The 26,493-nt window shown below is 37.9% G+C and overlaps 5 protein-coding genes across 5 annotated transcripts; all 5 read left to right on the plus strand.

Annotated features, from left to right (window-relative positions):
• The first annotated feature begins 336 nt into the window (after window positions 1–336).
• Window positions 337–1,514, plus strand: hoxd13a (homeobox D13a). Its single transcript, NM_001139550.1, is given in 2 exon segments — window positions 337–925; window positions 1,255–1,514. Coding segments are annotated over 2 exon segments (849 nt in total).
• A 3,224-nt stretch (window positions 1,515–4,738) lies between these two features.
• On the plus strand, window positions 4,739–6,030 carry hoxd12a (homeobox D12a). Its single transcript, NM_001139551.1, has 2 exons — window positions 4,739–5,344; window positions 5,559–6,030. The coding sequence occupies exons 1-2, from the start codon at window positions 4,774–4,776 to the stop codon at window positions 5,795–5,797; spliced, it is 810 nt and encodes a 269-aa protein (NP_001133023.1). The 5' UTR covers window positions 4,739–4,773; the 3' UTR covers window positions 5,798–6,030.
• Window positions 6,031–10,510: 4,480 nt separating this feature from the next.
• Window positions 10,511–12,098, plus strand: hoxd11a (homeobox D11a). The gene is given in 2 exon segments (NM_001139552.1): window positions 10,511–11,131; window positions 11,808–12,098. Coding segments are annotated over 2 exon segments (813 nt in total). The 5' UTR covers window positions 10,511–10,551; the 3' UTR covers window positions 12,041–12,098.
• A 4,382-nt stretch (window positions 12,099–16,480) lies between these two features.
• Window positions 16,481–18,480, plus strand: hoxd10a (homeobox D10a). Its single transcript, NM_001139553.1, is given in 2 exon segments — window positions 16,481–17,356; window positions 18,093–18,480. Coding segments are annotated over 2 exon segments (1,011 nt in total). The 5' UTR covers window positions 16,481–16,620; the 3' UTR covers window positions 18,368–18,480.
• A 2,894-nt stretch (window positions 18,481–21,374) lies between these two features.
• hoxd9a (homeobox D9a) lies at window positions 21,375–22,929 on the plus strand. The gene is given in 2 exon segments (NM_001141669.1): window positions 21,375–22,037; window positions 22,340–22,929. Coding segments are annotated over 2 exon segments (801 nt in total). The 5' UTR covers window positions 21,375–21,481; the 3' UTR covers window positions 22,585–22,929.
• Window positions 22,930–26,493: the final 3,564 nt, after the last annotated feature.

The raw sequence follows: 26,493 nt of genomic DNA on the forward strand, positions 1-26,493 counted from the left end.
CTTTCATTGATCGTTTTGGAATCCTGCGTATGCTGTTATATGTTTAACATTCTCCTATATTTTACAAACATTCTTGCCCAAAACAAAACCACAATAGCCTAGTACTCAGAAGATCCATTAGCCATATATATGTGCATGTCACGTGAAAGCAACCGACCAACCACATTTAGTTGTCACAGTTCTGTAATCAGTCAGGCAACAACAAAAAAATGAAAGGGTCATTTGTATTCATCCTTGCTTTGCATTCATGCACTGCAAAGCAATACGTTCTGGATCTGAGGGGACTATGTGAGGTTTTCACCGATAAAAGTTGCATTGGCAGTTCGTCAAACTGAAATGGAGGGCTTGGGAGATAGTATCACTTCTGTCCATCGCAGTAGTTTTTATTCCTCTGCTCCCAGGACTAACCCAAGCCGGTCGGTACCAGGAGTAACGGTATACACCATTTCGGACAAACCAAACTCTTTTGACTTAGAATCTCTTAAACCATACTCACCTCTTTCTACAGTCGCCAGAAATGCGTCACTCACATTTGGCTGTCATTTGGGGAGCAGTTGTTATGGTTGCACAATCCCTGACAGCAATCTATTCCAACAGGGTGTGATGAAACCAACTTCTCGGACGTCTCTATTTGGACACTCATCAGATAAACCAATGCATTTCTCTGGGTTTTCAAGTTCCAACATACACTGCAGTGAAATGCAGTCCAGACTGAAAGACTTTGGAAATGTTTACCAAGGCTACACGTGTCTTTACCCAAGAATCCCTGGATACATTGATGTACCTGTTGAAACAAGGGCTGGTCCTGGAGATCCGAGGCATGAGGACATTCAGCAATTGAACTGGGCTAATAGTTGGAGCGATCCACTGTATTATACCAGAGAAGAGAAGCAGGGCTCGCAATTCTGGAAGTCATCCCTCACAGGTAGGTTATATCTTCTGTAACCTCTTCTTTTAACTATTATTTCACCCACTTGAATTTTAGTCTGTTTTTAAGTGACTTGTTCAGTTTAGCCCAACCGAGGATTCCAAAAGAACAATTAACAAAGTCTATGCATTAGCCTGAGAAAAGAAAAACTGCGAAACAAATATTATGACTTTCGATGTAACTTTACGTAGCCTATGTTTTATTTTTTGGGGTCAGAAAACGTCCTACACATAAAGACCACACTATTAACTGTACATTACGTTTAGTGGTAATTTGTTTTCTTCTTCTCGAAACATGAACTTTCTTCTTGTTCCATACTTGTGTAGAGGAAGCAGTAATGAACCAGCCAGATGTCTGCACTTCATACCGACGTGGGAGGAAGAAACGGGTGCCCTACACGAAACTACAGCTCAAGGAACTTGAACGAGAGTACACCATTTGCAAGTTTATTACCAAGGAGAAAAGACAACGGATAGCTTCTTCCACAATCTTGTCTGAGAGACAAGTAACAATATGGTTTCAAAATCGTCGTGTAAAAAACAAGAAGCTTATATCAAAAGATAGAGACCTTGAAACTTTCTCTTGATTTGTTTTATTTCCCCATTTATGAAATGCTGAATTGTCTCAGCCATTAGTATCACAATATTTTGGTAAATATTTATATTCGTGTGTTATAATGTGTGCTGACTGAGAATGAGCTGCTGTCTATTGTTCGGGGCTATATTCAATCATATATTCTGATGTTGAAATTGTATTTGTGCAATTTTGAAAAAATATTTTTCCTGCTCTTTACTTAAACTTTTGTTGTTGAATTTATAGGCCTGGGTTGGGTTATGTAGGTCAAATTCCAAGTATATTGTATGAATATCATATCACCTAGATGTATTTTAAAGATTGGTCTACATTTGGGGTCCGTTTCCCCAGACAAAGATTAAGCCTAGTCCTGGACAACAACAAAAAAACATTGTTAATGTAGAATCTCTATTGACAGTGCTAGACTAATAAGCATTCTCAATGGAGAATCTCTATTGACAGTGCTAGACTAATAAGCATTCTCAATGGAGAATCTCCGTTATGGATTCATTTGTTTCAAGGTCAAAGCTTAGTCGAAAAAGTGACCACACATTTAGTCCTACAATTACGTACATTTGTGTTGATAAGGTCAAATATGGTGATGGTGAATTAGGTATGATTGGGTCAATAAAATATAACTGTTCCGATAATCTTTGTTTTTTGTCTCATATTTCTAAGACGTATCAAGTCCGTTCTTATTAAACACTAAGTGTGCTTGTCATGTATATGGTCTAACAACATTCCAATTTTAGCAATGTGGCCGTGAGGGTATGCAGTCCTATAGGCCTATATACTTCCACGTAAGCCTACTTAAAGTTGTGCGATTAGGCCCCTATTTGATCATATCATTTCAAATATATAGTAAGATTTTACTTGTCGACGAGAATGTTGCGTAACGGATATAAAGCAAACGTTCAACTCAAAGGAGACATTTTCCACCACGCAGACTGTTTACAATCAGGTCTTAAGAGAAAGTCATATCGGTATGTAGGCCATCGCGAGGGAACCAATTCCATAATTCCACTAGAACTGCTGGTGTTTATCATTAGGGAGGCTTAAGGCCTATATCAATCTAATCTATCAATCAATCAAAACATTTTCATGATCATTGTTTATGACAATTTTATATACATTTTCATTCGGATCTATTGTAAATACTATGCTCTCACTCAAAGGAATGAATGATACAATTGCAACTATTCATGGACTTGTTTCGCCATCTACTGGTTTCAGCACGCAATTTCTCCACAAGAGGGATTTTCTTTAAAACAAATAACTGAATTGAAAAACATTTTTATTGCGAATGAAATTAACAAAGTTGATTGAAAATCGTTATATTCTATATGCTGAAAAATCATAATCGGTTTGGGGACATTTTTTATTAAAATATAACAAAGTACCATTTGGTGTGAGCGCAACATTTACCCACCCACGGAGGCACAGAAAACGACAAGAGTTCATACGTCCGAACTTAAGTTTTAGTGCTGTTATCTTACGGAGTGATCCACCCACATCAAAAGTTGTATGCATTATCTTTCAAGAAAAGACATCAGAGGCGATTCTTTGTTTTAATCAGCGAACAATCGCCTCTGCCAAGAAACTACATCAAACATGCACTTGGACTTGTTTTTGCTTAATCTGAGCTCTCTGGACATTGACCTTGAACTATACCAATATTCAACGCTTTCAGTAAAACGTTGGCTTTTGCAATATGCGTACAATATATTTTGGTCCTTAGTTTCTATGAGTGGCTAAAAAGAATGTCGTTTTAGGGTATTCTTACATTTACTAGACTCGTAAAAGATGGGAGGCCACGCTGTCGCCTTTCTTTCCGGAGACGGAGCGTTTACAAATGTCATTTCTCGAGTCCGAGGATCCTGACTGTCTAGCTTTGCTGGGAAACCTTAAGGATAAGTATTTGTTAGCATAGGTAAGATGACTGATCTAGATATGTGTCAAGGGCCAGTATGAAAACAATTGTTTAGAGTATGCTATGCTAATATCGATATTATAGGAATCAGGAAGCTAGTAATTTATCTTGTGAAATTGAAGAAAATATATATATTTATGTAGGCTAGTCTAATCCAGTTGCTTACATATTTATAACAAGGGTTGTAAATGAAAAGTATCAAAAGGGGAAATGTCTTTACTGTAGCCTGTATGTCAAGAGATAATAGCCTATTATTTAAACGTGTGAACAAAAAAAATCTGTTCATATCATTTTTAATTTATAAAAAATGAATCATAGCGTATAGGCGCAAAAATAATTTGTATTTTTTCATATGGCACAAAGGGTAGGATAAATAAGAGTATAGTAGGCTATCTATTATTATTTCCAATATAGTTATTTGTTCGTTATCATACTATGGTCTTCTCAGAAGCAATTCATTTAAAGGTAGGACTATGCGAGGCTACCGTTTTGTTTGAACATTGCAGAACTATTTTTTGTGTTACTTTTCTATACACTAAACTGTTACTAAACTGTAGAGGGGCATGTGTATACCTATATCCATGAGTTGTGAATAGGGGAAGAATCGTTCGTTAGTAGGATTAGTATTATTGCTTTGAAATTGTATGAAAAAAATAATACTGCATAGCCTATAATATAGTGCTAGTTATTGGACTTGTAGCAACCATACCTGTCTGTCAATCGTCAATGACTTGTGAGCACTATAGATCGTTTTAGGAATAGCCTTCACAGAAAACTATCCATATGTCTATGTTAATCTTGGTTATTTTACCGAAATGTTTTTTTTACACTGCTGCCTTATAATTGTAGCTAAATCTTAGTCACTTCACATAGACCAGCCTAGCTAGCCATATTATCTCTCAACGTGAGCATGTTTAGCGTAAATTACATTGTCTTGCATTGAACATAGAGCCAATTGTTTTTCAATTATAACAATAATCAGTATCATCATAGTTCAGCAAACTAGCAACAATACCTTATAATAATATATTGGCAATGAAAACGGTCTCTTTGATTTTGATAGAGCCATCTAACCAACACCTTTCCGTTTGACGATACTGTATATAATTTCTCTATATAACACTCCCATTTGTATTTCTCATATAGGCTATGTATTTTTTTATTTTACTCTTGCATAACATTACCTTAAGGAATATCTTGCCTTGCAGTATTAAGGCCAAGGGTGGGACTGAACAACATGTTTTGCATATCACGTGACACTGTATGAGCAAATCAACAATTACCTTCCCTTTATTCATTAGGAGTCTCTAAAAGGGTTGTAAGAAGCGTTTGAGAGAGCTCCATGGAAATGTGTGAGCGCAATCTTCTGAATTCTGGCTATGTTGGTTCTCTGTTGAATTTTCCTACCCCGGAGTCGTTATATTTTTCCAACCTGCGGGGCAATGGAGCTCATCTCTCTGGGCTGCATCAGATTTCCTACAACAGGCGAGAGGTGTGCTCGCTCCCGTGGACTTCCCCAAGTTCGTGCACATCTCCGCCTCAGAGCCGCGCCTTCAGTGGCTACTCTCCGCCGTTTCTATCCAATTCAGTGCCTGTAAATACTAATCCCAACAACCACAACAAGGGACCACTTGACGAGTCCAATAAATACTACTTTCAGGATGTAAACCACAAGCCAGAAGAACCTGCTAGACATGCGCAGGCCTTTTCTGGTGAACATGCAGTTATCAATTTCGGTAGCTCGAAATATGAATTTTCGAACTTGGACAGACGGTCACATAATTCCGGTGCACAACACGAACCGAATCCCACCAACCAGCCAAGTGCAGCCGGTTTCAAGCAGTCGGCCCATTCAATTCCCACAATTCAACCATCTTCAAGTAACGCAGGTGCCAGGGCGTCATTTTCACATGGTAAGATACTTCTAACGGTTTCTAAACTGTATGTCGAGGCTATTTATTTCACCTCCAAATCATAGTTCTTGTTTTGTTATATTTGATGTTTACACAATGACAATTGCAGACCATGCCTGCATGCTTCTGAATTCTCCAAAATATAATTTCGTTTTTTTTACCAAGTGTGGGAGATCCACAAGTTGCTAAGGACTGTTGTTTTTTCTTTCTCCAGATGCACCCTGGTGCTCTTCACAAGTGAAACCCAGGAAGAAGAGAAAACCATACACAAAGCCACAGCTTGCTGAACTTGAGAACGAATATATGATGAACGAGTTCATAAACAGGCAAAAAAGGAAGGAACTCTCTGAAAGACTGGACTTGAGTGATCAACAAGTCAAAATATGGTTTCAGAACCGCAGAATGAAAAAGAAGAGGCTGATGATGCGTGACCATGCATTTTCCATGTACTGAGAGCCTTGGGTCTTGATAATGACCTCGTGTGGCTTCGGTTCAGACAAGCGCAGCCACTTCAAACCTCTGTCCTGAGCCACTGATCTTGGCAATATAGTTATAGGCCTATCATTTTTATTTTATTTTAAGAACGATGTATTGTATATTTTGGATGGTTATACAAACAACTGAGCTTGTGAATTGTTGTTACTTTTGGCCTTGTATTATTAGTTAGTGGGTGATGAAGAAAGCATTATTTATTTTCTGAAATTCACGTATTGAACTTGTGGTTTTGAGTGTTTGTAAAGCATGCGATTTAGGTCAATAGGATACTTCTTGACCTAATGATTTTATTCAACGACTCACACACTATATCTGAGCGTATAATAAGGTATGGCAATGTCAATGGAGGATTGTTTTTAATATAGGTAGGCTATGCAAGCGTTCATTTATTTTATTTGTTTCTGGGACATGAATGTTATTTATAATTGAATCTTAATCCATGTATAAGTTATGTAGGCTTATTGTATTGATGAAATACACAATGATTATATGATTAGACATGTATATTGCTCATATCTGTGATCAGTCTTGCTACTAGGCCTTCACAATTGCTCGTCCAAGCTCAAGTTCGTGTTTTTGTCGGAAAAATGAACCATGTTTTTAATGTGTTTGCATGTCTATCTTTATTCAACACAATAAATGTGTTTTTGTCTTATTTTTTGGTGTGTTTGCGTAATGGTGCATAATGCAGCCTCCATTTGTCTGCTGCATTCAAAGCACTTGGGTGGCTCTAGAATTCTCTGTAGGCCTATAACTGCATTGGGGGGTCCAATTTATGAATAATTAGAACAGTTTACTGGCACATATCAAGTGTGATATTGGTATCGACGTTATTTCGAAAAGCTACATATTTTACATCAATGCATACAATTCCATGACGACTTGGTGTACATGTACATGCAGGTACATGTGCACATTTGTGTAGACATTTGAGGCTACATACATTGCTCAAAATGCCACTATAACACTTGTGGTGCTATTTCATCATATCTGTCCAGCACGTACACGTAGGGTATAATTTACTGCATAGTTAGGCCTATGTGGATTCCACTTAGTATACCGCAGAACCTACTGGTACGATTACATGTTTGTATGATCTATTTATTCAAGCGGCACATCGACACATATAGGCTAGGCTATTCCGAAACAGACCTACAGAAATGGACTACTTACTGAATATGATCGCTCTCACTCCTTAGCCTATGATCTTTACCATTTTGTTTGCTTGTAAATATTCCATTTAATAGCCTACTTACATGAATTCACTGATTGTTAAATGTATAAATGGTTTTGGGGTTTTCGAGGGAGTAACTTCAAGGATATATTCAGTGGTGGAAAAAATACCAATTTGTCATCCTTGAGTAAAAGTAAAGATACCTCAATAGAAAATGACCCAAGTGAAAGTCCCCCAGTAAAATACTAATTGAGTAAAATTCTAAAAGTAGACTATTTGGTTTTAAATATAGCCTACTTAAGTATAAAAAGTAAATGAAATTGCTAAAATATACTTAACTATCAAAAGTAAAAGTATAAATAATTTCAAATTCCTTATATTAAGGAAACCAGATGGGACGATTTTCTTGTTTTTCTAATTTACTTATAGCCAGGGGCACACTTCAAAACTCAGACATCATCTACAAATTAAGCATTTGTTTTTAAAGAGTCTGCCATATTAGATCCTTCAAAGCATTCGAAATGTAAGGACTGCTTTTGAGGGTCGGGGAAAATGTATGGAGTAAAACATACATCATTTTTTTTAGGAACGTAGCGGAGTAAAAGTTGTAAAAAATATAAATAGTAAAGTAAAGATACCCGCCAAAACGACTTAAGTAGCACTTTAAAGTATTTTTACTTAAGTGCTTTGCATCACTGGATATATTGTAATCTCTGGTTAGCTATCAGAGACTCAGGAGGCTAAAATCTAGCATTATCCCAAAGCACACAAGCGCTTGAAATGCTTCAGAATGGCCTATAGCTAAACATTTGTTGTTTAATGTTCTGTTATTTACCTTATGACTGTGAAATTATATTTGCTAGTTTACAATCCCATTGTTTTAAAGCGATCAAAGGGGAATGGTGTGGCTTTTTGGTCCAGCAAGGGATTTTTATGAGAACTCTGCCAGATGACGTCTGCTCATGCTCTCAAGATAGAAGGGCGCCAAAACAAAGTTAAGGTCAAGTTAGTGTGTAATCTTGTGTTGCAAAATACGCACTCAAACTCATTTTGTCATGACAACAACAACAATCAAATTATTTTGGTTTTTGTGTGCTTTAAAGACGTGGTATTTGCAAGAGGGTATCTATCTATTTGATGACACATCCGCATGAGACGGGCGTGAAAACAAGGCCCAAATCGCCCATTTTGTCTATAAGGACTGTTTTGCAGGTTACTCATTGTTGCGTTGTCAACCAACCTGGATTCATTGCCAATGGCATTTCATTTGCATTATGCTACTGTTGGTAGTATAGGACTAGATAATGTTGTTTTGATATAGTTAGTACATGGGTAGCATGTACAGTACTCTCTGCTCATTGTGTAGCTCCTAGTTTTGGGGAATTCTTTGTGGGTAATTTGTGCGTAATTACTTTTTAACATTGTATTAACTCGTGTGTTTCACGGTTTATTTTTCACTGAAAGGTTAATAGAAATAATGATAATATAATCAAGTGTTTTTTCACATTCATTGTGTGTTTAAGATTGAGGATATTTCACTGTAGTACACTATATAGAAAAATAACACGAGCTAAACTCATTTCGGGGAGACTGAGGGGAAAACGTGTCATTAAAAAAACATTTGCATTTGGGCCAAGTTTTTCAGTCCAAACAGCAACGCTCAAACAACATGTGTTGTTGTTGGTTATTATAGTTCTCCGGGTTGCGCGCAGGGTAATTTATATATGATATAGCCTACTTATGCTTTTCGTGTGTGTTTGAGGATCTAAATATGTTACTTTTAGTGCCCCCCAAAAATAATTCAGTATTGTGTTCCTGTTCAACTACAAAATAACCTGGGCCTGTCGAGGTTATGTGTGGATTTTAATCCGTGCAAATAATACTATGGATGTAATAGAACATGGGACGCTGGGCCCACAATTATACATCTAATTAGTTAGGGATTTGCTATGGTGAATGCTATACTGTTTACTTCCCTTTCACGTTATTTATATTATTTAATAGGCATATGTATTTCTATGCGTAAAGTGAAAAATGGTGTAAATTGAAAATGAAAGTCCTGAAGACCTATCTTCTAAAACACTGTTTAAAGTAGGCTAGACATATCTCAGGCTACGGTTTCAAAATGTCCAAAGCACAAAGTAATCGCCACCCACAATAGTGTTTTTTTCCTCCAACAGCTACAAGATACACTTAAACTACAACACTTCCTTTTGTCTGTGCAATAAAATGATTTGAGTGCCGACGTTATTGGTGATTGCTTGGTGCACATCGTCTCAGACCGCAGACGGTCAAAGCCAGCAGAGATGTTTTGTACTTGGCAGTGCAAAGCCTTCCTGCAGCCAATCATGCTGATGACGCTTCTATTTTTAATTTACATTTGGGAAGATCTTATCCGGAGAACCACTAATTACATATGTACGAGGAAAATGAACGATTCTGGATTTGGGGCGAACAACCAGGTAAAGAATTTCCATGTATCCCTTTGTTAGGCCTGGATATCTTTCTGAAATCGGAAAACACCACAAATATGAATGCTCGGAGTCAATATAGGGCCTGGAAATATAATGGAAGCGAGTCAAAATATAGTTGATATTGAAATCAGAAAAGTATATTTCCCCCACATAGTCCTAATCCTTCTCTATAATTAAGTTGTCTTCATATGTCTCTTTTTCTTGTTTTCGTTCTCTTCATGTCTTTCATTTCTATCTTTCACCTTTTCTGTGTTTGTGGTAGCCTATGTGGATTATGAAATATAATTTGAGATTAGGTTTGTGAATATGAATGTTTTGGTCCATGTTGTGCATTTGTTTGCATTGTTGAGGCACGAGCGTTAAAAATGTACTTTTGTTTTATCTATCTGTCCAAGTTATTACGCGCGTAACTTGTGTGTAATTGTAGGCCTAATGTTCAATTTGTGAGTATAGATTTGGATGCGAAGTAGACTGTGCACGAGGGAACATTCTGTGCCCTTTAACTTGGACTCCAAGGGGAGGTCAACTACAAATATTTCTTAATATGTATTCAACTACCATGATGCATACATGTCATACTCTCATAATAGTGCGCACATATAGGGCATGCATGGAATACATACAAAGTTGTGGGTTTGACATTCTATAACTCGAATACTATTGCAATAACCCATTGATGAAATATCTCAGGGATTGTTTAGTAATGTCTATTTCGCAGGGCGAGCGCAGATCTACATAGGAGTTGCTTCTGAATCCAGGCAACCAATGAACTGTCGTGTGCGCTCACATGAGTTGCTCTAGACAGTTCTTAATGACTGATATTGATATATGGTAATTCCTTAACCGGATCACATGACACAATTACCTCGAGAATCGATAAAGATGAATTGCACGTCAGACTACGTTTCCGATTTTTTCTCCCTCGCGGGTCCTTTCCACGCGCCTATGGTGCAATAGATAGACAAAGTTTAACACACTCAAGCTGCCAATTCTATTTCGCTATAGCAAAAGGGTGAAGGGGAGAGATGGCGGAGTACGATGAGCGTGGCAACTGTGCGTCAAATATGTATTTACCGAGTTGTACATATTACGTTTCGGCGCCTGATTTTTCTTCGGTCTCCTCGTTTTTACCCCAGACTACTTCGTGTCAAATAAATTTTCCTTATTCTTCCAACATAGCTCAAGTCCAACCTGTTCGAGAAGTGTCTTTCAGAGATTATGGACTGGATCACTCAAACAAATGGCATTACAGGGGCAATTACGCCTCTTACTACTCAACGGACGAGATAATGCACCGAGACTTAATCCAGTCGTCGAACAGGGCGGAAATGATATTCAAAAATGATTCCTTGTACGGCCATCACGGCCGTACGAGCTCGCCATGCAATTTCTTCACAAATGTCGGCCGAAATGGGGTTCTTCCACAAGGGTTCGATCAGTTCTTAGAGACTGTTAACTCTGAGAAGCCCAACCCCGACGACTCAAAACAAAAGACACACTCCAGTCTCCCCGGAGATGCTGCATGTAATAAACATACTTCAGATAGGCCTGCATCTGAGGAGTCTGAACGAGACCCAACTGAGCACATAGACGAAGAGGATTATTCGATATCAAACTGCGCTGGGGACAAGAACAACGGCCCAAGTAGGTACAAGCATTAAATGGGGTTATAGTAAGTCCACTACTGTTGTCGGTCCGATTTTATGTGCCCCTTTATAAGCATGCAAAGGTTTTATATACCCCAATAAGATTTACTTTTCTGTTGTTAAAATATTTACGATGGGAAAGCAGTTTAGGTGAGCTGTACTGCAATATTTCTGATGTGTAGTGTTTTCTGAATTAATTAAAGTTCTCTGATTCGCTTGCATGGTGTAAATTACAGTGCAAGCATGTTCATTAGGCCTATTTGTTTATGACAATGCATTTACAAAGTAATAAAATAATGATATAAACAGGAAGGTAGGCAATGCCGTAATATTCGAGATAGAGGATAGCCTACGTAGGCTATAGGCCTAGGCTATGGGAAGAGGTTTTCTTTGGCTGCGTAATAATGGTTTACCTATAACTTCAAGAATAACCGTGTAGGACAGACATGGACTCAAAATGTGTGTGTGTGTGTGTGTGTGTGTGCGCGCGCGCGCTCACTCGCGCGTGCACGAGCATATCTGCTTGTGTGTTTGTGGATGCATGCGGGACGATGATCTTTTTACTCGGCTAACTTGTTAATTATGTTCTTTGCTGACTAGCAGGGAGCCAACTTTGATCTGAACTACATTGTACTACATATTTGTAGTAAATAAAGTGTTTTGTCTTTGTTTAGGTTCTTCAAAGTCCAGAAAAAAGAGATGCCCCTACTCCAAATACCAGATCCGAGAACTTGAACGAGAATTCTTTTTCAATGTGTACATAAACAAGGAGAAGCGGCTCCAGTTGTCGAGGATGTTAAACCTGACAGATCGACAGGTGAAGATTTGGTTTCAGAACAGAAGAATGAAAGAGAAAAAGCTCAACCGGGACCGGCTTCAGTATTTCACTGGGAATCCCTTATTCTGAACCCTACGCATTTGGAGTCAATAGTTGCTAAATGCTTCACAACAGATTGAATAAAGAGGTTTTTTTGGGGGGGGGGGCATCTCATAATCTATCAAAACAACAGAAGGTGAAACACCGCACAGCATAATGAACATTGCAAACAGGCTGGATTTATCTATGCAAGGCTCTTGGCATCTGCCACTTAAATACTTACCTCAATGAACACATGAATCCTGTTGTTTAAAATAAGATTCAATCCAGTGAAGAAATCATCCAGGAGACCTCGTCATAATGTCCATTTGTATATCATTATACTAATTCATTATCATCTCTAGGCTATGCATATCTTTTTTTTAATTTATTTAAGTTTACATGGTGGCGTTTGGTGGATTCAAAAATATTGCAGTAAGCAACGCGTACTTTGAGTAGATGAATCAGTCAAGTAGACTACAAGAAGTCATTTATAATAGTAGAATTGTGTATGCATTTAGTAGACGCATGTGATGTATATTGTGGTTATGTGATATCAAAATAAAGTACACATGGCAAATGTAATTATGCGTTACCTCATGTAATTGCAATCACAACGAACTCATTTCGTATAACTTTGGTCAGGATCCACATTTGGCATAGAAAGTTATGCATAATTTCATACGATTCAACAAGGTTTTTAATACTCTACTATAGGGTTTGTCTTGTCAAAACGATCTGATATATTTGTAAATTACCAATTGCACTGGCACTAGTAGTTATATCAGTAGGCCATAGGACTATACAGCGGATTTCCTGTTGTTATAGCCAAGCAGTAGCGCCTCTTACTTGCCTCAACTTCAAAGTTTAGACTAGACCTTTTATTCCCTTTATTTTGTTTTACACTTAGGCGGTTTTCTAAACCTTGAACCGTCTAGACAGTATACTAAAAACTAGCTGTAAATGTCTAAATTGGGGGCTATTGGACCCTCTGGGCACTCCAAATGCGGCCCTACCCCAAAATAGTCGAGAAGAATGCAGTAGCCTACTGTTTACTTGTCAGGCTATTGAGTTTAAAGGAACGCAAAATGTACATGAACAAAATTATCTATTACTTTATATAAGCCTTTATAGATTATATGTTTCATATTTAACTTCAATTGGCAAGATCATAAAAGCAAAGAAAACCCATACATACGATTTGATTTGGCAGCTTAAAAAAAAAGTGGTGTATTTATTAGAATTGTTTTAATTATTTGTATCAAATAGCCTATTGTTAATTTAATTAATAAAGGTTCTTTCCTGCCTTTGAATTTCCCGTATAACGTCAATGTCGTCACCTCTCACTTTTTTTTTGAACAACTAGGCTATAGGCGCCTTTTGGCTGATGTCTTGAGAAACGACGCCTTCTGAATGATATCTGCATTGCAGTAGCATTCCAATATGGCTGCGAAGCAGTGAGTTTTCCTGTATGAAAAGTAAGCGATACAGCAGGGATACAGTTTCTTGTTTGAAGTTGATAACTGTCTTCTACATACTAACCAATTAAGATGTTGCATTACATTTAGCCTAATGCAATATTCATGAACTCATCCGCAATCTTCTGATGTGGTAGCATTACGCACGATTTGTACAGTCTTACAAGAGTATAATATAGTTTAGCTTAAGTAACAACACTGAAACCAAAAATATTTGTCATAATCAAGGGTTTAATTCGAATCCACGGATAGGTCCCTCGTGTATTAGAATTTAACAAAGTAAGGCAGTGCACTGCGGTGTACTAAAAGAGAACCAGTCGACCAATGTGTCATCCTAAATAAGCCTAAATATTTCTGTGACCAATGCTTTTTCACTTTTAGCATCGCGCAATGATTTTGTTTTCGCAGAAAAAAATGTAGGCCCAGGTGGTCTAATAGGCATGCCATGTTGGACATGTTACTGTATCTGATCATTCGAATTGCGTTCCTAGCTGTAGGAAATAAGTCACAAACACACACATATCAGTCAGTCTTTTGATTTAACATTTTTATTGGCTTTTTGGTTCAAGAAATAGGCCCAGTTGTGCAGACATGGTGACTGCTCGTTCATATTCTAACCACACGAGGGCAGACGTGTAACAAGTTTCGGGCTGAGTTTGTTCATGAAAACACACACAGGTTGAATTACAGCTGTGGTCTGGAATATTATTGAAAGGCTTGTAAATGTTCTTGTTTGTGGTTTGGTGATAGAATATAGCATGCGTTCGGTGATCTGGCTGTCTTTTTTGACTTGGCTTCCTTCTGGTAAACGTTGGAAAATAGCTTCATTTAAAAAATATATAAAAATATCCAATAGCCCAAGCAGACTTTGTTTCGTTCATGCATTCCATGCATTGCAATCAAAGGGGCACCATCACTGTTCCTAACGCCACCATTTTAAAGTGGATTAAACAGTAGCCTTAACTATGTGGATTTGTATATCATAGGCCTATAGAAGACACAAAGTCCAACTTAACCCTGGCATATATTGGACATGACTTGAAATATTGCTGGGTTAAACTTAGTTTTCATTCCAATTAAACCCTAAAGTAATTAAATACTTGCTAAATGATGGAATAAGGCACATGACCTATCTGGATTCCTCAATCAACCCTGGTTAGACTGAAATTGTCGTGTGCATTATCGATGCATTAAACTAGGTATGTTGATTTGGACGGCCGTTAAGCCTTGTCTAGTAAATATGTTGTCTAATCATTTCAACCGATGTTACCTGATAGGGTAAAAGGATGATTTAAAATGGGATGTGTACACCTAAAATGTTGAATAGACCATGGGTTTGTATTTTACTGAATTATTTGATTTATTATTAAACGCCCTATAATCACGGTCAGAACACCTGGATGGTTTTGATGTTGTATTCCTGAAGTTAAAAACAACACATGGCACACTGGTGAATTCGCAACGTGTCCTAAAACGTGAGTTTTTCATTTTCTACGTTTAATAGAAGCATATTGTATGTCTGCATTTTTTTGCGTAATTGATTTGGCGTGTATATCCGTATAGGTCATTCATAACTTCAGAAATATTTTGGAGAGCAAATTCTATTTGAGGCTATTGTTCATTTAGACATATATTGAAGCAGCCTACACCTATATATCGCACTGCTAAATAATTCCTTACATTGTCATCTTTCTCCCTCTTCTTTCGATCGAGCTTATATGTTAGATTTCTCAAACGTGTATTTGAAGCATCTTCACATTAGGGTTGACCTGAAGCATTGTTTTGGCCTACAACCTTGAAGGTTAAGCTTCAGACGTAGGGCTATGCTGCTGTTGGACGTCCTTGGATGTGCACTCGCGCTCTCATTTTTGAAATCATGTTTAAAAAACAATGCTCCCCTTACGTGTGCATGTATTTGGGTTCATTTACAGGAATGTAGGCTATCGTAGGTTCATTAACAAAAATTGATGCTTAAATTTAAAGAAACATCATGAAACAAATGTACATAGGCCACATATAAATATATCGCCTATTAGATATAATCTATAGGCTGATATTTTCCTCCCATATTTATTTTGTTTAGTAATCTACGTGCACAAACTTGGCTCATTGAGGTAGGCCTATTCAGCGTGTCATTAATGGCATCCTCTAAATACAATTATTAGTCTTATTCAGCAAATAATCTCTTTCTGTATACTTGTTGATTTGTTAATTCATTGCTATTTCTCGGGGTAAAAAAAATCCACATCGTCTACATATTTGAAAAGGTGGACCTGCTAAACCGATGTGAGATGCTGAATTGAGAATAGGTGTGTGTTTAGCGCTGTAGTGGATTGTTATTAAAATGCATTAGTTTCCCAGTCCGTCATATAGGTCACATAGAAACTAAGTGCGTCATACCCAGAGCATGCATTCAAAGGTTATTACAATTGTTTAGAAAAAATTTGAGCCTGGTAATCGATATCACCTCTGTGTAGGCTTTCCTTGTATTTTCATTTTTACAGAATAACATTCTACTTAAGCCAGACGCTGTTTAGTTAGGAATCCAATGACTAAAAAAGATATAAGCGTATAATAGCCATATTTGTTTTTCATTTTGTTTGTAATTGTTTAATTACCTCCTGTAAATTGATTTTTCTTTTCAGTTAGGATTAGATTTCGATCAATACAACGTCATTGTTTTAGTTAATGTCAAAGCATTGGCTTTAGTAGTTCTATAGCCTGTAAAAGTGAGTAGATTACCTATTAGTCGTGAACTTAAATTGTGTTAAAGGTGTTCAAAGTTGTCAAGGTATGGGCATTGGAGCTTGATGCAACTGTACGTTATTTTCAGGTTAAGACCATGTACATCAGCTTTGATTTTGTTTCATGCCAAGCAAAGAGAACAGGCTAAATGTTCAAGATGTCCTTTGTCAGTCTTGGAATCAATTTCAAGTCCGTGTTCTAGGTGTCGCTGTTGACCACGTCTGCCTCCCAGTCATGAGTCAATTCGTCCATGTGATGGGAAAAGAGGCTGCGTCTCAAGGCCATTTTCAAATTTCATTGGTGAGCTTGTCATGTGGTAGAGAGGCTTCCTGAGCAACACGGAGATTGTTGTGCTAGATATGTCAACCTACAAAGGACATCTCTCTCCTTTTTAAAACTTCTCCAAAAATGTCCTTTCCCAACAGCTCTCCTGCAGCAAATACGTTTTTAGTTGATTCGCTGATTGGCGCTTGCAGAACAGACAGCTTTTACTCCAGCAGCAACATGTACATGCCGTCCGGTGCAGAAATGGGAACTTATGGAATGCAAACCTGTGGACTCCTGCCGTCTCTCGGTAAACGAGGGGACGTCAACCACCAAAATATGGGCATGAATGTCCACTCTTACATACCTCAAATTGATAACTGGACAGATCCGAATAGATCTTGCAGAATAGAGCAACCATCCAACCAGATGCCCAATTGCACATTTTCACAAAACATTAAGGAGGAGAGTAATTATTGCATGTATTCAGACAAGATGACAAAGGTCAACTCGTCCGATGTCCCTGTATATTCTAATATAATCCCCGAATCGTGTTCAGTTGATGGCCCCGAGATCCCTGTTCCGGGCTATTTCAGACTGAGCCAAACTTACGCGAGTGGGAAACACCAGGACTATGGCCACGAGATGACGAGTCCAAACACCACATTGATGCAGCTCAACAGAATTACTCCCAAACCGCAGTTGTCTTCCTTTGTCGAAGTGGAAAAGAAAACGGCTGATATACCGCATAACCGGGAGATCAGCAGGACACCCATCCCCGCGGAAAGCCCGGATCCAAAGTCGAGCGCGCAGGAAGAGAAGAATTGCTCCACTGAAGCTTCAGTCTCCAGCCCAGAGTTGCCAAAGAAGGAAGCGAAAGGTAGGTACAATACAAGGATGAATCGTGTCATGGTGTAATATGAACGCTCCAGCATCATAAAACCCAATATAAAACACAAACAGCCCTACAGTCGTAATGTTTAATGAGAGCCTTACTCGGGTTGCAGTAAAATGCTACAGGAAACTGTTCGACCCGCACATATTTGCATTGAGGTCTATTCTCCTCTATATTTTTCTATATTTATAATGTATGTGTTTCTTTGTTGATTGTAGAAAAGCAGAATATTCCATTTTATATTTGGGTAAATGTAATTTGGGAAAATGTTATTTATTTATTGAAGTGTAATCCATATTATTAACATCTCGTAGACATAAGGCTTGTAGTCTGTTTTGTATCTTCATCCTCAGTGTTGTGATTATCAATTTCCTCCGAAATTATAACACAGAAATACTCCAGGCTCTAACAAATGTGTAGTGGATTTCATCAGTATGCTTAATATGCATGTCAAATATGACTTTGGTCTAAAAACTCAGTCGTGTAATTTAGAGCAGCTGTTGTTAGTTATATTTTACAGCCTGTAATATCTCAACACCTGATCCAAATGATAGTAGCAGATTACGACTACTAACCAATAATACTCATATAGGCTAAAACTATATCAATATAATTGAAGCGTTCTATCATTCTGACCAGAGCTGTGTGACTAGTGAAAACATATTGTGATAGTTCCATATTTTGCCATGTTAAAACATTTGTTGGTTTGATTTCATTTCAGACAGCAAAACTGACCCTCCAACGAGCAATTGGTTGACTGCAAAAAGTGGAAGGAAGAAAAGATGCCCCTACACAAAGCACCAGACGCTGGAACTGGAAAAGGAGTTTTTATTCAACATGTACCTGACTCGAGAGCGCCGTCTAGAGATCAGTAAAGGCGTCAACCTCACCGACAGGCAAGTCAAGATCTGGTTTCAAAACCGCAGGATGAAGCTCAAGAAAATGAGCAGGGAAAACCGAATTCGGGAACTTACCTCAAATCTCACCTTTTCGTGAGCATGCTTACACATGCTTGTTTTATTGTCCCATTCCTCTCTCTTCAAAGTAGTGCTGTGGCAGCATTGGACTTGTTATTTTGTTTTTCACTGAAACTGTGACTGTAATTGCTATTTTTGTCTCATTTACATTGTGACGCATTGTGTATTTTGAATGTTTCATCACAGGGTACAGGAGGCTAGGTCTTAAATTATTCAAATATAGTAGGTATTCATTGTTGTACTGTTTGGTTTGATTGAGCCTAAGGAAGTCACAGTGACTTGTTTGTAAGATCTTTTTTTCGGACATGAAAGCACATTAATAGTGGTTGAATAGTTAAACATTCGTTTAAGAGTTAAGCGCAAACCGTCAGCTGAATCGTAAGTAATCTAATAAACGTTTCTGTATTATAAATGTGGTGAGCAATGTAAATGAGTGTATACATCTTATGCATGTTTGTGGCATGTATCCTGCAATAAATTGATTGTCAAATGTCATTTCTTATTTCAATGTTTTGTTTTGCAGTAAGCCAAGGCTTTTTCATCAAGGCAGATGTGTAAGAAATACATTAAAGTAAAGAAGAGCACTATTTCTGGAATTGGTACCTTATAAGCCCTAACGTTCTTTCAGTTCCGTTAAAATGAATAGGGACTGGTCCGTAGCTTCAAATTGTTCTCGTGCTAGAATCAAAGTAAATGAAAAGTAAGAGAAAAACAAGTCTAATAACGATATAAGTATTTTATCTTTAGGCCTGTGTGCAGGGTCACAATATGAAGTATCTCCATTTTAGCGTTAAGCTCCACTCAACATAATTTCGGCCCGGCTATTTTCAAATGGTCTTATAGGCCTAAAGTTATTATCTATTGAATTATTTTTTTATTATTATATTTATCATGAATTAGTTATTAGGACTATTTTCAATTAGCTTTCAGCAACATGTCTGTAATGAAAAAGAAACGTTAGCCTGTAAAGTTAAGTAATTTTAGCTGTTGATTGTGAATAAGGTATCTAATTGGCGTTCGCGGAGTGTAAAACTTATTCAAAAACACAAAATACACGTTTATACTTACTTCTATTCAAATACACAAAAATAAGACTAATTTCCAATAATGCCCTATATAGCTATGTAGCTAACATGTTACGATATTTACACGGATCTGGGAAGGTTCCTAATCAACCTACAAAACAGCCATTGGCGTCTGGATATAGCCTACTATAAAGGCGCTACACTCGTAGAAAAACGGTTCATTAGGGTTTCTATATAGAACAATTTATTCTTAGTGTGTAGAGGGATAGGCCTATAACAATAGCCTATTTAAAATGCTTTATTGATCAAAACGGTTATGTTTCCATACCACCTAAATATAAGGCTCTGATCATATATATATATATATATATATATATATATAGCGTACAATAATGTTTACTTCTGATTTAAAAACAATAATAATTGAAATAAAATATTGGCGCAACATTCTGTCATGATTCAAAATGTTTCTTATGTTGATGCAGTTAAACGTCATGAGATGGTTTGTTTTGTTTGGTAGGCTTATAATAGCATATTGGTTTGCCCAGTAGTAGACTTGTCTTCAGCCACTGTGTACAGTCCAGCCCAAGTTTATAGCTCTTTATCTGTGCAGACTATTTGAACTCGGTACTCCTATTTTCTGCTGTCCTCTGCCTTTCCTTTTACTCACACATCACCCCCCTCATGTCCAGATGAATGAATGCTGAAACGCACACACACACACACACACACACACACACACACACACACACACACACACACACACACACACACACACACACACACACACACACACACACACACACACACACACACACACACCACCACCAACAACAACAACGATTGTATGGTTTTATTTAACAATGGCCCTCTTGGCCACATCATTCGTTTGGAAACACTTTACTTAAAGCATCCAGGTATAGGCTAATGCTCTATAACTTGTTATAAGCTTAAGTGAGCCCTTATACTGTCTTATAACAAGACCTATAATATGCTATGTCTCTCGAGCTAACGCTGACGAAGCGGGTCCCTATAGCGTGTGTGGACCTAATGACGTTCAAGCACAAATTCATTGGCAGCTCACCGCGGTGTTGTTCTGTTCCTTCTTTCACGTTGTTTTTGCTTCATCCTGACCATGGATTTTAAATAAATCGGTTTATGGATTTTATTTACGTTTCTAGGCCTTTTCATTGCAGATGTGTCTTGATGAGAGTTTGCAAAAGTAGGCTAGTTCCAACGCTCTTGGGGTGAGTCGTCGACTAATAGCCTAATCTAGAAGTTATGTGTTCTCAAAAGTAAGAAAACCTAAAAGGCCCTCTTAAATCTAGATTTTTAGACATCACTCTGCACAGATCCACTTTGTTGCGCCAAGAGTCCGTTTTATTAAGGGCACATTAATGTATAATCAAACGCACCTCATAAAGATTTTATTGATCATAAAAACATTAGGCCTATGGCTCTCCTCTAGATACATACAATTTGTATACAAATAATACTTCCTGACTCAAACTTACAAGACCAACCAAACTAGTGAAAGTGACTCCTCGTTTAATAAAAACTAACAATTCCAAAACAGATTCGGTGCGGAAATGGTGTCTCGTTATTTTACAGCATGTTATTACATTTATTTTACGAGGACTTACAACTCAGAAGTCTATAAAATGTTTTACAAGCATTGAGTGTATGACATACCTTATGACGATATCTTGTAAGAGTTTACATGCATAATATGCTATGGCATCAATGTTGAGTGGTGGTTGTGAAATAAATGTGTGTATTAATCTGTTGACATAAAAAAAAAAAAAATAGTCCGGCACCGCCCTCAACCGTATGCACATTCAAAAGGCCCAGAAACACAGCATTTCTTAAGGTTTTACTTTTTTTTCTCCTCAAACATTTGGTTTTATTGGCACTCTTGAATAAATAGGCAAATTAAAGATAGGCCTACCGTTACCAGCGGACTGATTTACTCACTGTATTGGTAAATATGATCACGTGATTCATGTAACCAATCCCTGAAGATTAAGCCAGCAAAAATACTATGATTGTTCAGAGGGAAGGTTTCCGTAACAGTGTAACCTTTTATATGACTACGAAGGGATCCAAAAATGTCGACCAGTAGCACTCTAAGTAACTATTATGTGGACTCTATAATGGGGCATGAAGTGGAGGATGTGTACGGGGCGCGTTTTATCCAGGGTCCGCACACTACGACCTCAAGGCCATCAGGTGTTGGGGACAATGCAGATTTTTCCTCCTGCAGTTTTGCACCCAAGTCAGCCGTTTTCCCAGGGTCTTGGTCCTCGGTTCACACGCAGTCCACCGCCGCAGTGTCAGGGATTTACCATCCTTACGTCCACCAGTCCCACCTCTCCGCAGCAGACAGCAGATATGTTCGGTCCTGGATAGACCCAATTTCTAACGTTTCTTTCTCCGGCTTTCACTCTAACAGTCGGCATTATGGAACCAAGCCCGAAAGTTTACCACCGAAAAGGACTGAGAGTGCCACTTTTGAGACAGAGACTCCGGTGGTCGACCCTGGCCCTGATTACGCATGTGGAGTATCCGAATGCCCAGAAAAAGTAACCAAAGAGAGCGTTGGCAGTGATATGTCGAGTCACAGCGAGCCTAAAGAAGAGAAACAACAACAACAACTTGACCCAAGTAAGTAAACGGAATTGCCCCCTGATTTACAACCGTAAGAACTGTAGGAGCTGGGTGTGTAAAACTGGAGGTTTTACTAACCTATAAAAGTGTCTAGCTCATAACCACGGGCAGAAAAAAACTACCCACTGCTGTAAAGTGGGTATTTAACACAAAAGTGTGATACTAATTCGATCCATAAATGTTGTCTTTTGTACAAATATACAGTAATTCATTAAATTCCGATGCTTGTATATGCTATTTTATTTCGTTTTCCTGCTAATTGTCATGTGAGTTTCAACTTTGTCCTCTCTCTTCTCCAGACAACCCTGCAGCAAACTGGATACATGCACGTTCAACAAGGAAGAAGCGGTGTCCATACACAAAATATCAGACACTAGAACTGGAAAAAGAATTCCTCTTCAACATGTATTTGACACGAGATCGACGATACGAAGTTGCTCGAATCCTCAATTTAACTGAAAGGCAGGTCAAAATCTGGTTCCAGAACAGAAGAATGAAAATGAAAAAGATGAACAGAGAGAGAGGCAGTAAGGATCACTTATAACTAGACTGGGTGTAGTCCCTCGCCTTTTGATGTATCATATTGTTGTGATTACATAGAATACAACGTTGGTTGGAGCTTAAGCTATGCATTTTTTTGTGTTGATGTATCAAATGGAAAGGTTGACTCAACATGCCTGGAAATATGCTGTCTTTCTTTTTTTTGTTTAAATCAAAGTAAATGTTGAGTCTTAAACGAATTACTCTATTGATTAACCCGAGCTCGAGTATTTATGCCCAAAATGAGACCAGGGAATATGCTTACGTGTATAGTTTTCTTAGTCGTGTAGCCTTTTAGAAAAAAATCGAATGTTTTAAGAAGCTGCATTTATGCTTATATTTCGGTGAAAGAATCCTCACGCAAATTGGAAATGATTGAACAAGGTGGAGGCCGACTGAGTGTGTTTGTTTCACTGGGCTAGAATTTAAAACGAAAGGGTCATGTTTTTGAGTATTTATGATATTGTCATCGTGTTTTTTCTGAGGTTGCTAGTTTTGAAAAAAAGACAAGAAAGCTATAGGGCGTAGCCTTAATCATTACATAGGCTAATATTCCTGCATTTTTACAATCCAATTCCGGCTGTATTTAACCATTAAGTTGTTCTTAGATCAGCTTTTCTGCTCAGTGGTTTTGCAGTGGTTGTCCCTATATAGACATGCTTGTTATTAGCCTAGCTACGTTGTATTTGAATATATATATATATATATATTTCAATTTGAGATGCATTGCTGTATATAGTTATTCCTGACGCTCTGAACACCAACAACGTGTATTAGCCGACTCTTAATATAAAGCTATGGGCTAGTGTAGGCCCCATCGCATCAATGCAGTAGTTTGTAAGAATTGAGAGGGAGGACTAGTAATGCCTTATTGCAAACATAATTAGATGGGTTGATGAGGGGCGACGTAGGGTGAATGAGAACGTTTATTTCACTGAAATACATTTATTTTGGTGAATCTGTACGAGCCTGGAGATTCAATGATTGGACATTTCGTTGTCTTTTAAAAAAATAAAAATTTAAGGTCAGCAGAATGAAACCTCTAAAAGGTGCCACTTGGTGTAGTGAACTACCATTTCAGAATTGTTTTCCTAGTATGAATTTGGCTTACAAGGTGGTTGGATTTCACTTGAAAAGTAGGAGAATGAACATTGTTTAAAAAGACTAGTAATAAAGAATTTATGATTGGGAGAGGTGTTGCACGGATTTCCAATTTATTGTCCAACCTGTACGTATAATTGCTTTAAAGCAGGAAGAAACGGGGTCCAATAAAGCCATATAGATGGCTAGACGTCTGGTCTAAATGAGTTTATGAGCCAGGGCAATAATTGCACTCTCCTTTGAAACACTCTTACTTGGGGGTGTTTGAGTCTGTTGCTGACTAACAGAAATGCAGCCATTTTTTTCTACAGGGTGTCTGGTCGATAAATTGTCTGTCTTCGTGACTGAGAGGAAATCAGACCCCCTAATGTATAGAAAGTCACGTTTATTCATCAACTGCATTTCCTATTGAGAGGGCAAAACTTCACTTTGACTGCTGCCTAAAAGGCCGTTTACAGCGGTGGATCGATTGGCACCGCAAGGGTGGATTTAAACCCTGTTTCTGAAATTCCATGAAATGTCACATGTAATTACTGTTTTATGTGGAAAAAAAACCTACATTGTTTATCAGGGGGTGTTGAAACAACTCAGAATACAGTTGGATTTTGATGCATAATTTGTAATCGCTTCGGTTACTTTGATGAAAATAAATGATGACGATTGACACATTAATTCCCCCTATTCTCCAAGTATTGCTAAAGTAGTCTACTAGATAGTATTATTGGTTAATGAAGAGACACATCTTATTCTATACTGGGGGAGCATTTTGTTGGGAACCAAGAGCGCTAGAGGGCGACGTTGTTCTACACAAGACTACATCTCAATGGCGGTCGATGGGTTGAACGAGGCCCTGGTGTAGGGCCTAAATGTTTGTTTCAAATATAATATTCAATTCATTCATTAAAAAATATATTTTCTGAAGATTGGAGGCTTTGTTAGATCGCTTGTATCGGTAGATAGAATATAGGCCTATAGACCTACATCAAATTACATATTGAGTGTTATAGTAGCAATTTCAGATTTGACGAAAATTCCCATTTAGTATTGTGTCGCTGACTAGATTTTTATTTTAACCCTTAAATATAATGAGCGTAATTAGCCTATAACCATACATATATTAATAACAGAAAACAGTGAAAATATGCTTTTACATTAGAGCAATGGGTATAATAGTTTGTAATGAATGATTTAAGTTACTCTGATTATGAATAGGATTATTATTAATGACGATGATTTATTTGTTTATTTGTATTAGTTGATTTATTGTTTCTCCTAGGCCTATCAGAAATGTCCTTGAAATGTTAGCGAAGACTAATGGAAAGGAAAGGATAGGACTACATATACGACAATATTGGAAATGTTTTCTTTCATGGGACAAACACTGAACTCTGAATTCCCTCCACTTGTATTTCTTATCCAGCCTCGTCCACAGATGTTAAGTACTGTACATGTTGTATCTTAACATATCTGTTGTCCTTGCCTTGTTGTAGCTTTCTTTTCAGCGCTATTTTGGGGACAAAGTAATCTATGAGTCTCATTAAAAACAAACATATAAATAATATATACCGCAGGACAAGTCGGCCTATAGCAAAACCTTCTCCCGTCCCTGGTTCCTTTCATGCTTTGGGATCAAAAGAAACGGCAAATGTGTCTTTAGGTGTGTTTGATCAATGTTCAGCAGTCGACAGTTACTGACTTCTGGAATTTCAAAAAACTAGGCCAACCATAAGACTGTTGGACAACAAAACTAGTCTATTCCAGTCACCATTGAATCGTTGGAATTGTCCTTAAAATTAGGCAGAAATGTGTTGTTATTTCGAGCCTTTTTATTGCAATTGGGCCTACAAACAGAAAAGGCATTTCTTGCCGCTTACACTTCAGCCTTTCCACAAGCTTCTCTGCAGGGTTTGTAGCAGCACTCTGCATCAAGTTCAATCATTTTATAATCATGCAAAGCAGCGCGCAAGTTATCAACCGAATCCTTGTGGAATTACGTGTCATAGCGACTGCTCTAAATTTCACAAATACGATAATTTACAGAGACAGCAGGCCTTTACGACACCGCAAGAGACCGAGCTGCTACAATACCTTGACTATAAATCGTCCGGTGGTAATACTGGCGAACTACCAGAGCGCCTTTTCCACAGACGCTCCTCTGGATGAGACCTCAAGGTTGGTTGATTCTCGTAAAATGTGCTTTCAAATCACGTACAGGCCCAATTCCTAGGCTTATACTGTTTTCAAAAATATCCTTCTCTTGCCGTCAAATTGCACAATTCTTTTGAAAATAATGATAATAGGCTGGAATGCTGGAATGGAACATTGCATAATGCAGTCTTCTAACCCCTAGTGAGGAGGAGAAACAGACAGTCGGTAGGCCATAAAACTGAAGCAGGAGAGAGAATTTCCCTCCAACCCCATGTGACCAGGGAGATAAGGTTCAATGTGTCGACCCCACATTAAGAAAATGAGTTTACCATTTAAAAAAATGCTGTCTCCAATGGTACCAATCCCACTGAAACACAACAACAGAATGCAAACAGAATACAATCCCCATTTTACGCACGCATTACGCATATCCACGCCCAGCCGAATCACGCTGAAATACACACACACACGGAAATATCCTAAAGGTTATTTGTGTACACTGTCTTCTTGCTGTCTTTACAGACCCGAAACACATTGGTAGTATCATCAACGAAAGACTGTTACAATGAATTGTGACTAATAATAATAATAACATACACATGTAATGTCATTTTATATTTCTTTGTTGCTTAGTTTTCCCAAGAAATACTGAACATTGATTAAT

The sequence above is a fragment of the Salmo salar genome, chromosome 25 (genome assembly GCF_965601325.2).
Source record: "Salmo salar chromosome 25, fSalSal1, whole genome shotgun sequence".
NCBI classification, from domain to species: domain Eukaryota; kingdom Metazoa; phylum Chordata; class Actinopteri; order Salmoniformes; family Salmonidae; genus Salmo; species Salmo salar.